Raw genomic sequence first — 12,837 nt, forward strand, 5'->3', positions numbered from 1 at the left:
CCACTGGCAAAGAGTCACTGGAGCTGATAAGCGAGCGGGAAGATTTGCGAAGCAGAAATGCCACCACACCACCACAGCTTGGCTTCCCTGGTGGCTGCTCCCCTGCGGCTGCTGACTCCTTGCAGCAGGCTGTCACCTCTGCCTGGCAATGGTCACGCTGGGACTGCCGAAAGCTGAAGCATTTTTCCCCAGCAGCCAGGCTGGATTAAGCTGGCTAACAGTACAGTTCAATTCCAAATTCACTTAGAAGTCTCGAGCCCTGTCTCTGACCATCAGACACAGGGCGTTCCTGAAAAGACATCTGGTTACCGAGTTTCTGCAAGATCTGGGCTAACCACTTCAACCCCATCTGCTGTTCCAGCCTCCTTAATATGGAGAACAGAATCCTTGAAAGAGAAAATCTCACCGTGAATGGTCTGAAAATGAGGATCACGATACAACACATGGTTTCCTCCTGAGAAGGATGTTGTACAGGCTTACAGAAAACATGGCACTCTTCAGCATGCGGCTGTGCAAACAAGGGCCTAGCCATCACCTCATTACTCAGATTTCATACTACAACTGAGGTAATGCAACAAAACGAAAGCAGAGCTCACTTTGCTATGCTCCGTGATTTGCCTCCTACTCTGAAAATCAATGAGGTAAATAAAGTCTTTGATAGATACCAGCCAGAGTGTCTCTCAGCTAACATAATGCTCATGTTTTTAAAAAATATTCCTACTGTGTTGCTCTGGAAAATATTCAAAGTTTTTAGAGTCTCATTCAGATGTTACCATTTACACACTTCTTTCATTTTCATTGTGTTCCACTCATCTGGTGAATCTCCCTTTAAGGTTGCAGTTTTCTTATCTACTTCACTTTCTAATTTCTGGTCTCTACTATAACACTGTTTGAATCCACAGTGCTGCAGGAGATGGAATACTTCAATGAAATTCCACAAGGATAAGTCTGAGGCACATTACAATTGAGTATCAACTTTCAGAATCATTCTTTGAACAAATAAACTTACATTGTACACCTAGCATTCACTGTTTGCATCTTCCTTTAATCTCCTTTTTCTTTTTGCTTCTTAAGGTCGCCATACTTACTTGTGCTTGAAAACAGCTGGCAGAGACACGTACATACAAGAAATGGCAGCGTAAAGATATATGCTACATGTGCTCACAGGGAAGTTACCTCAATGATGCCTGCAGATCCATTAGTTGTTTTTGGAGGTGACAGCTTAATGGAATTCTGTTGATTGCAGTGCAGTTCTGCTCAACCCCACAAGCTGAATTTAGCCCCTCGTGTCACCAAATCACATGAATAAACTTTTATGCAAGTAGGTTTTTATTATTATTATTATTATTTTTAGGTTTCCAAGATCAGTCAATGACATTTGTGTAAGGAAATGTATATCACAAGACTAGGTAAAAAATGAATTAAGCTCTTCTGAACACTACTGTCATTGGGACAGACTCTTTGATCGCTTCCAATGCCACAGCTCTGTGGATTGTTAACAGAATTACACCAGCTTAAAAACAATTGTGGACCCCAGCACATCAGATCATAACGAACCCACGCAGAAGAGCGAGCAGTAGGAGTATACAAACAAGAGATTTACCAACCTCACTGAAATCTCTTCCCACTGACATGTGAACCCCTCTGTCTGCAACATACTGCAACCACTCTGCCCTGTTCCAGTGGTGAAACTCACGATGCCCAACACACAGCTGCCCCAGCAGAGAAGTAACAACTCTGCAGCTGACCATTAATTTTGTTCTCAAAGCACAGAAGTGCTCCCGTTTAATTTCAGCTGCCCTCGCCTCCCCCATAACTGAATTATTGTTATTAGGCTCTGCATAATCCTAGTACTGACAGGGATGTTTGTTAAACGTAATTAAAGATATTAATTTTGCATGGAACAGAAGACAGCGCCAAGAACTTATTTTTTTTTAATCTCCCATTAGAAAATTACCTTCATTAGCACCGACTCGCTGAGCTTCTCTCTGTTGACAATTTTTATCGCGACCTTCTGACATGTGACACAGTGAACCCCCAACTTCACAAGCCCTGCAGGAGAAACAGCAAAACAGAAAAAAACAATTGGTTAAAGCTATCGACTGTTGAGATTTTTGCTATCTGTACATTACCCAGCAGTTGGCTATTTATATGCCAACAAATTTCCATTAGCCCCTCCTCCTGCCAGATGAAATCTTGTGAGTAATGAAGACCCTGCAGCCCACACTGCGACCACTTGGCAGTGAAGCTGCCAGCATCCTTAACGCCGCTGCAATTTCTCCCATCAAAGCTGTATTGTTGCTGAAATGCTGTTCTACCGGTAAGAAGTAAACTTCTGCCAATTTAACTGCACTAGGCTGGGGGCTTCTGCCAACACCTGACATCACTGAAAGCTCAGAAATCCACCAGACTGGATGGTCAAATGGCTGCAGCGTAGACATGGTCACTACATTTCTTCCAGCCCCTTTCAAAGCTTTCAGGTTCGTAATAAAAACTTAATCAGGTACTTAATCGAGTTTTCTCCTCCTATTTTAAACTTATCCTGCTGTATAAGGTTAACACCGTGATGAACGCCACACAGGAATGGAGGAACATCAGTATGTGCTGATACAATACTAAGTTGTTCTTATTTGTTACTATTTACTATATCCTTGTTAATATCTACATCCTCACACAGGAGTGCAGCTAAATGGTTATATTTACAAAAGGATACCAGTGTTCCCATTAGGATCAGGATGTCTGAGCTGTCAGAAATGTGGAATAAAACTCCAAGAATTAAAAGAAAGAGGTAAGTAACATAAAGTATTACCGTCTGCAGAATTTTGATCTGAATCTGCTGACTCGCATTAAAGTACATCAAGAGATCTCCCATGAGTGAGTTAAACATAGTCTCCCGAGCTCTCAACTCTATCTCCATTAACAAAATTTCTGCCCCGAAAAATTTTACTTTGCTGGCCTATTCAAGTGAGATCTGTTTGCTTCAGCTTTTACTCCCGTCAAATGTGCGCACGCAGCACACCACCTAACATGCTGGACTCCGTCCCACTCCACACGCAATGTGCCAAGCTGGCATTTGGCTTAACTCAGTTATAACCTGAGGAAGAAATGGCACCTCCCTGGTGGCACTAAGACCTGCAGGGCTTCGCAGAGCATTTATGAGCAGTGATACTTGCAGTAAGAAAAAGTCCAGCTCAGCCTGCAGCTCCTGCGTTGGGTGCCTTTTAAGATCCTGACCTCATTCCCTGTCCCAAACGCCAAAGCCAGAAGTGTTGCTTTATCTGCAAAGTGAGCACAACAGATCTGCAGGCCAGAGAAATGACGACCACAGGACTTCACGCTTTATCTTCAAGGGATGAAACACAAAGATCACTGCCTTACTTCAAGCTGTCCCCAGAGAGGTGAACTAGAGTTTCATCAGGGGCTCTAGCAATCTCCTACAGATATTTGTTCATCTTTTTGCTGCACGGTTAATGACAGATGCTGAACAATTAAGCACGGGTTATTATGCCAAGAAATAACCTCCCAACTCACTTCCAGTCATCTCTCTTTTACGGTGCGCTCAAGTTTTCTGGATATTTCCAGTCACGTAATCCTTCAGTCTCATCTGGTTAAGTGCTGACACCCTCACTTTCAGCCATGACACAACCGAGTCGCAAAAATTAAGAACGCAGCGCGCTGACAGCTCCATCTGAAACTGCGCGTGGCAATGGGCTGTCCTCTGCCTCAAGCAGCAGGGGAGCACAGCTGGGGGAAGACGCCGTGATGTCCAGCAAATCCTCACTCTTACGCCTGAATTTTGTCCACTCAGTACATTTATTTTATTACCTGTAGCACCATGGGCTCTGTGTTCACCATTCCCAGCCTCTGCAGCCTCACTTCTGCTTCTCTTTGGCTTTGCTCTGTGTTTGGACAGTGCCTGCCTGGCACGTCTTTGTTGTACGGCCTCAACCCGTGCCTACTGCTTTCTTCCAACACAAATCACAGCTCTGCATCACGCTCTTTGCATCACTCTGAACTCCCTCCCCTTACATTGCCAAATCTTTGCAGGAGTTCTAGCTCAGTCATTTATATGCAGACTCCCAGGATATGTGACATGGTGCTGCACTGTAACATGCAGCAGACTCATTATTTTAAGAGTTCAATAAAGGTGGCGAACAGCTACTTTCTCTTCCCCCAAAGAAAACGGAACCTCACATTTCAAGACTTGATTTTAAATGTTGTTCCTCCCAAGTCAAGACATCTGTCCCACTGCACCTGGCTGATATGTAAACTACTTTTTCCTTCGTCCTCGCTGCAGCATCCTGCCATTGAGTCACTGAAGCCAAAGACACCACCAACTCCTGGGACACCATCATATCGCACAGGTGATCTTCACAGCATCCCTTCAGCTACTCACCTACCACAGAAACTGAGAAATTAAGATTAAACTGTTCTGTTTACTCTGATAATGACATAAATCAACAATCAGAAGGCCTTACACACCTCAAAAAATTACAGTGATACTATCACAATGATTTTAGATTGAATTAATTCCACCAACCTCAGGAAGTCATTTCTGATTTACACCAGTGTACCAGAGAACAAAATGAGAAAACGCCTGCCAGATCTAATGCATTTTTCCTCTTTTCTTAATACATACATTAAAAAGTGAGAAAAAATATACTGTCACCATTATCTGTTTTGTGGAGATAAGTCTGAGACAACCTTCTGAACAGCCCAAGACAGCACTTTTCACAGCAGTAAATTCAGTGAATGCAATTTTCGGATAAAAATAAAACCTGTTGCTCTGCTGTGCCTCCCCACCTTCCCTGCCTTTGACAACTGCATGCCACCCTACCAAAATAAAACCCTGACAGTAGACCAACTATAGGAGAATGTCCTACTACTACTAGGAGAAAATCCCAAGTGAGCTGGGGCAACGAAGGACTTGTATTCTGGACTTCAGCTTTGGTCCCGGCAATTCCAGCCTACAGAGTTACAACTCAGAGATGGCTTACAGGCATCTGACTCCTGTGAGCTCCTGATGGTCAGCATGGCTCTTTACTGGCATACAGAACATAAAACATTCACGACGTATTATATATCAGTACAATGACAGATCCTTAGAGAGAATAAGAAGCAACCACGTGAGTAAACTGCTGAGCTATTACTGAAATGGAAATAGCAGAACACATGCTCAGAAACAAGTGGCTAAGGTGCTGTTTGTAGGGCTCTGGTAGGGGCTGGTGGTCTTCCAGTTCACCTTTGGCTGCATACGCTGCTGCTAATGAGCACCTCAGGTCTACAGTGAACCCCCAGCACCAGTGTGTCAATATGTTAGGTGCTTACTTTTACAGCTTATCTGTATGTTTGGCCCGGCAGAAGTTCCTGTGTGGTCCCCAAAGGAGAAGAACCAAGGCTGCCGCTAAGAGGGCATTTCGCCTTGGCTTGGCTCAAGGCAAGGCTACCAAGGCAACAAACAGAGTTTGAACTTGTCTGCTTCAGACGCGATTAACCCTCAAATGCAGGCGAGTAATCTTCACAACTGTAAAAGCCAACTCCGGTCTGTCCTGGCAGGAAATCTGAGAAACTGGGGGAATGGAGCGCTTGCAGACGGATGTTTCCCCAGCGCCCCATGTAGCTGCCAGGCACTCGCTCCTCCTGGCGTACTGCAGCTCTGCATCCACAGGCAGCTCTGGGCACTGACACCCTGGGGCTCTCAAACGGGCTGCCACTTCTTACCAGCTGTGAACACTGGGCTGCTTTTGATCTTAGCCACTGAACTGCACCCAAACAGCTCCGTAATTTCAGGCTGGGGAGTCAAGAAGGAAAAATGAACACACTGAAAAGCAAGGGGATGCATAAGCTAACACTGGCCTTTCATTTATAATTAAAAGTCACAGGTTTTAACCAACGAGCAACAGGAACTCCAGATGGCACAAGGGAAAGATGGCTTACAAGGAAGAACAGCACAGGAAAGCTTGTGGTATGCTCCGTGTTAACAAATAATGCTCCCACAATCTTTTAGAAATGTTAAACAAAAGTAACACTTTTTTAACCATAAGGCCTGTAGTTACTTCAACAAGTGGAATAAACTATTACTTACATTTGCTATGTTTAATAAATGTGATTTTTCCATTGGCAAATGGAGGCCTTTCATTTTCATTTGAAATTAAACAAACCCAAAGCCCTATCTGGAAGTACCGGTAAATTTCTGCCATAGCGAAACCAGTCCCTGATTTCAGAAGATCCTCTGCATGTCTCCTGTCGCTTGTTCGTTTTATGACAAAGCACAGTGTCAAAAAACTTCTCCTTGAAAAAAGCAAAGCGGAAAGCCCCGGTCTGGCCGGTAGTATCTCTTTTGGCTGGATGAGCAATGAATGGAATGTCCAGAGAGAAGCATTACTCCTAACGTGAGCTAGCTAATTGCCAATTAATTCAAGTCACTGAATACCCAACAAATATTAATCTAGGCACTGCAGGACACAAGCATTTGTGGTTTACATTAGGGCTCAGACTAGTATGGTAACAAACTATTTGAATTAAAAGAGGAACAAAAATCTTAGGCTGAACGAACCCAAGAACACTGTTTTTTAAACAGCTCAGTATGCATACACAGTTGCTGCATATGAGATTTGTACATACGATTTTTAACACAAGTAATGTGATTTATCCCCACAAATTGGAGGCTGCTGTTATAAATCTTAGAATTATTTACAGGTATGAGATACCTGAAAACTACACGCACTGATATTTGCAAGATCTGCAGACCTTCAAGGATGCCAGTTTAGAGAATCAATCCTTAAAGCAAATAAAAGCATTAAAATAACTCAAGTAAAGCATAGTAATATTAAAGTAATATTCTTGCTCCTTATTCTCAACAGCTGTCTTCTCAAATACTCTAGTTTCAAGTAGGGTTAAATCAGTTCAGTTACAGTGCCTAACTCTGCTGACTACACTGAAGTTGCTTTAGATCTACAACAGTGGAAGACGGATTAAAATGTGGCCCACAGCAACACGATTTCCATAGCCGTAAAATAAGGATAATGACACTTACTTGCCTTGCAAGAACTGTAGACGGATTAAATGATTAATCCTTACAAAGAATGCTGGAAATGAGGGGATGGGGTTTAAAATGCTATGCAAGTTTTACATATTACACCCAGGAAAATTGCATCTTAAATATAATCTGGAAAGAAAGCTCTAGATTATTTCTTAGTAATAGTTTCCATTTTACGTCCCAAGTTTTCTAGCACACTGTTTTTCTGGTTTCCTAAAACATGCATCTTATGCTCGTCTTGGCTGCACTGGAAAGAACTTTGTTACCGAGCATCCTACTTATGGAAACCAATAATTGCCCTTAATTACTCAAGTCTTCTCATTGAGCAGATGTTTATTTTTCTATAGCAATTGTTATCTCTAATTACTGACTTTAAAATAAACAGTCTTATATCAAGTGACACACAAATTACACAGTATCAATTTATAATTGCGTGTGGGGAAAGGAGGTGCAGGGTTGTCTACAAATCTAAAAGGATGAGGATGGAGCTACCCACACTGGTAATGAAATAATTTGACCATGAGCTGTTCTACAGAGAGATTCTAGTGCTAAAAGGCTGTTCTGAGGGCTCATGCAATAACCATTTCTAAATTGAATAAACTGTAATTACAGTAGGACTAAAGCCAGAGTTCAAACGCTCAGCAGGAGCGTGGAAGGAGATGTTCATCAGTGCTGGGATTCACACGCCTCAGCTCGGAGCCCAGGGAAGCTGTGCACTGAATTGCTACAGCCCAGGTTTATTCTCCTAAGCTGCAAGCACTGCCAAACGTGTGTGGCCCAGGCAGCCCAAGGGACACGCGCCTACACTCGGAGATGGGCAAGAGCAACGCATCAGCTCAGATGTGACTGGATCCACATGCCTGATACTAGAGAACAAGAGACACATACATAGATAAACAGCAGCTCACCGGGAGCTGGTTTTACACTGTATGCCTCAGAGATTATGGTAGGATCATCCTCCGAGCTCAGCAGGATCAAAACACACAGAACCAACATCACCTCTATTGATTTTTATCTTGGTCTCTTTCTTACAATATTTCATAAATCAATACTTCTCAGAAATTCTTTGTGCCTGCTGAATATAGTGAAGAACGTGGCTGTTGAGTCCCTCTGACATGCCGCCTTTCCCATCTTGCCACACACACCCACGCGACTGAAGAGGCCCCCCAGGGGAGCAGGATACAAAGCTTGGTGGACACAGCCATGCTGCTTTTGTAAAATGCTGCTACTCATCAGCCAAACCCCAACAAACTCCTGAAGTCCTCTGGGAGCTCTCAGCAGCTTGTGATGTCCAGTGGGCTGAGCTTCTGTTTCAGCTCAAGGCTTTGTTCCCATACAAACCCAACCAAGATACTAAGCTTTGCTGCCACCAACGAGGTACGGACCTCACCTTCCTGGGCGTGTGAAAGCCTTGGGGTGGCACCCCCACCCCTGCCGACAGGGACACAGATGAGTGGCTTCCTGGCTTTCAAATGAAAAAGAAAGAAAAGGAAATATATATATATATATTATATATATTATATATATTATATATATTATATATTATATATAATAATATTAATATTATATATATATAATATTTTAAATATTTATAATATATATATTAATATTATATATATATATATAATTTTTTTTTCCATCCCTGAGGCTGCAGACCCAGCAGCCAGAGCTGCACGTCTCCTTGCAAAGCCCTCCTTGAGGAACGCGGAGCTGCACGCCCCCCTTCAGGCCTCGTTACTCATTTGTCAGGAGATGACCAAAACTGGCCATTTTCAGGTACAGCAGGAAGCCAGCAGAGCTCTGTCTATCCTGCCTAATATATCCTTTAGGAAACATGTCACTAGAATTAGGTAACGTCTGGATAATGAGCCCCGGTATCCAGTGATCCACTGAGCAGGACTGATGCACTAATAATGAGGGAACACTGCAAGAAGGGCAAGAGGAGGTGAGGAAGGAAAGACAGGAGGAGAAAGAGGGGAAAAACAGTTCCTCACGTGTGCTTTTAGCTCATGTTAATCCCATTTTCCACGCTCATTTCTCCCATCTCCTTCTCCTCACCACCCTTCCATCCTACCTCCGCTTGCCTCCTCCTGACGGCCTCCCGACCCTCCCAGCAGCCGGGCCTGTTTCAGCCAGGCTCTGTGTATATTAAGAACTTCACTAAAAAGAGGGGCTAGCAAGGAAAGCCTTTCTACAGAAGACAGAGGTTGTGCTCTTCACAAGATGAGGCTCACCGCAAAACACTTCATCTACTGCTGCAGCTTACCCTGCCCTCTGACATCCCTTATCACCCCCTGACGGGTTCCTATGGGGCTGTGCGCTGACTGTCGGTGTGCTGCACTTCACCAGTGCCTCAAGAAGTGACGGGGCTTAGCTCTGCCTGCACCCACGCCATGAACACAGTGCCCAACGCAGGTCCTGTGTGCACGCAGCACCTCCCGCTTACCCAAATTCCCAAAGGGCTTCTTGAGGGCAGTCGGATAGGGCTCGTATGCAGCCAGGGTAGAACTAGACCGGGCAGCTCTTGCACCCTCCAGATGGTTTTACAGTGACAATTTTTCCCAACGACAACTTGCTCTGCACCCAGCAGAAGTAGGGGCTGATCTTGGATTTCCAAGTGGAGCTCCCTTGGATTTCCCTCTCTGATTTGGGACTTTCTTCCTTACTCAGCCAACAGCCTCCAAAGGAGCTGGAAAGGACTTCATTATCTTGGGAAGACTTTGAGCCAGTGAGACTTTTACACTGATGTAATTTCATTTATTTTCAGGGGGGTTCTCCCACCACACACTAACTACCCCATTATCACGTACAAGAGGTGAGTCAGGCCCAGATTTGGGTAAGAGCACAGTGGGGACATCTCATCTTCCCTGCTCTGTGTGTGGCTCCCAGATACAGAAAAAGGCCTCAGTCTTTTTCAAAATGATACTGAGACCTTCCAAGAGGGTGTGGAAGAAATACCCTTCGTAAGATTCTGATTTTTAAAGTGACTCCTACAGCCCTACACGTGGGCCTATGCAGTCCCAGTTTCAGCAAATGATTTAAGAGCTTTCTGCCCTCCGTAGTGGAGTGCGTGCATCACGCTGTATAACACTGTGAGAGCAGAGAGCTCATGACAATTGTGATGGACCGCTTTTCCCACTTCCTAAGATGTTCCTCTGTACAAAGTATAAGAAATCTAGCATATAACATTTTTTTAATTATGAGAAAGAAACCCCAAGCCTCTGGCTTAGGACAATGGGAAGAAAGACCACTTGAAAACTGATCTCTGGCTTAAGAAAAGGAAAGTCAAAGCAAACGGAATTAAAGGTCAGAATAATTAGACTATTATCATTTTAATGAACAGAAACAAGCATATAAAACCCCCAATTTTCAAAAGTATTTTCTTTAATGTGAGACTAATGGCTCAGGTCACAGCATGGAGCTGAAAGCATTTATCGACTTCTACACCGAGAAGAACAGGAGCTGCCTGCTCATGTAGTACAAACTTCACTACAACCAGTTCACTGCGTTCCTTACCGAGAGAGGAAAGTGGGGGGTCATATTCAATACACCTGCACAGAAAAGGCCCAAGCTCCTCATTAATTTAAGGTAAGGTTTATGAGAAACAATGCAATACCTAGAGAGAAAGCTCAGCTGTGCCTCCACAAAGAAGAAAGAAAATAAAGTGAATTTAATTTCCTTTCAAAAGAAAGGTGGCTGGATAAACACAAACATGCACACCCCAACCCACCTTCTGATACACAGCTTCATCACTTGGATATTCATACCGGAGCAGCTATGGCTAAGTATGTCCTGAAATACAGTGCAATTTCCAACTCAGGCAGGAGCCGTCGATTATAAGAGGACAGTGGCATGAGACCTGAGCTGCCAAAACACATCTTTGTGTCATGCTCCTGTTCCAGGATTTCTATGCAACAACCCCTACCTGGGTTGGTGGGAGATCCCACAGTGAGTTTCTCTCTTCTGGAAGAATTCACTGAAGGGGATGGTGAACAACGAAATCTGTACAGGCTCACTTGTTTAAGCAATTTGCAGATGAGTTTGTTCATCAGCAAACTACAGCTATGCAGACCTTGCTTCCTCTAATGGTGCTGCTGCAGAGAATGAGGAAAGCTGAAAGATCTGGCTGTAGAAGAGCTCACAGCTATGCCAGATGTTTTCAGCTGTTACCATGTTATACTACGACCACTAAGGCAAAACAAACCTGCAGGGATTGTTGTTCTCAAATCTACAGGGCCTGTTACTGCTCCACTTCCCGACACAGGAATGGGTTCTGCCTTTACTCAGACTGGTAATTTCTTGGTATCAGCAAACCATCCCGAAATTTCACTCCCCACAAACGCTAGTTCAAGGCCAAAGCTACAATTAAGATGGATAAACAGTGAATGAGCTGATCTAGATGTCAACAGAGAATCTCATCCCCAGGGTTTTTCCCTGATTGCTTACTATTCTGTTTCTATTTCATGGCCCCACAGAGTTAGCACGAGGTGTCAGAAGACTCAAGAAGATTCAATCCAAAAAATCAGCTTAAGCAGAAGGGCAAGCTGTAAGCCTAGATAAGTAGATAGAAACAAGCAAAAGACCAGTAAGCATCTTCTCCATACAAGCTACGAAGTCTAGGGAAAGTTAAAAAAACCCAACCCTCAGGAATGACATTCCCAGATGACGATCTGGTTCTCCCCACAAGCACACTGCTGTGAGGCCACCGACTTCCTCGGGATCCTCCAAATCCTACTGCCAGAGACGAGCCGCAGCCCTGCCAGCCCCTCCGAGAAGGCTGCACAGCACAGCTCAGGCTCAAGCAAGAGCCGCAGAGGAGCTCGCTGTTGACTCAGAGCCACTCACGCTCAGAAGAGGAGGCGGCTCACAAATAATTGAGATTGCTGTGCCTGTTCAGCGTCCCGACGTACACAGGGGATAAACACACCGAGACAATAGTGTACACTACCGGCAATAATGGCATTAGACAAATCATGGATCACTTTCTGCAAAAACACTGGCCTTAAGGGATCCTGCCTGCAAAGAAAACAGAAAATATTGTCTGGCGCTTAGGAACATTACACACTTTGGCTTTATGTTATGAGCCTCCTAAATGAGTAGGAAGTGCCATGCTATTCCTCACTTGTACTGCAGGTCAGGCCACTTGCACCTCAAGGCTACGGCAAGTTGCATAGGGTAGGTGATGTGAGAGTCTCTCCCTGAGCAAGGGAATCATCATCGGTTGTACAGCATTCATCTGGCAGGGCAGGCATCCAGCAGGAACATTATTTATCTGTGACCCTCTGTGCTCTAGATACTAAAGGTTAGAGGTTGTTGTCCAAATCTTATTATGCGAATAATTAAAAAAGAAACATAACATGGAAAGGATTGAAAAAGACTTAAAAGAGAATTGAGAACTCTAGCAAAGGACAAATGAAGGAAAGCATCAGTCTCCAAACAGAGCTGGGAAGTCTGATGCTGGTAACTCAGCTGCAAAACACTGCCCGTGGTTCAGCTGGACAGAAAAGCACAGGATGGGAAGCACTGCAAGCTGGAGTGACTTGCATAACGTCACAAAATGGTGTAACTGCACAGCCATAAACAGAGGATCTGCTTCCTGAGACCCACCACGGGTCCACAACATGTCCTTTTGAGGTAGACTATTGTAGTGGGTTTACGTGGCAAGGTTTTGGTAGCAGGGGCCCATGGGGTGGCTTCTGTGAGAAGGATCTAGAAGCTGCCCCATGTTTGGTAAGGACCCCACTGCTGACCAGAGCCGAGCCAATAAGTGATGTTGTTTGCGCCTCTGTGAGAGCATA

At 44.3% G+C, this 12,837-nt stretch overlaps 1 protein-coding gene across 5 annotated transcripts in view; it reads right to left on the reverse strand.

Moving 5' to 3' along the window:
• BRSK2 (BR serine/threonine kinase 2) overlaps positions 1-12,837 on the reverse strand; it is a 308,252-nt gene that overhangs the window by 156,295 nt on the left and 139,120 nt on the right. For all 5 annotated transcript variants that reach the window (XM_080596108.1, XM_080596112.1, XM_080596110.1 and 2 more), the window contains exon 4: positions 1,958-2,052. In XM_080596108.1, the coding sequence (XP_080452234.1) occupies positions 1,958-2,052 (95 nt within the window). The remainder of the gene's footprint in view (positions 1-1,957; positions 2,053-12,837) is intronic.

This window comes from Anser brachyrhynchus (assembly GCF_964034855.1).
Source record: "Anser brachyrhynchus genome assembly, chromosome: 5".
Lineage (NCBI taxonomy): Eukaryota > Metazoa > Chordata > Aves > Anseriformes > Anatidae > Anser > Anser brachyrhynchus.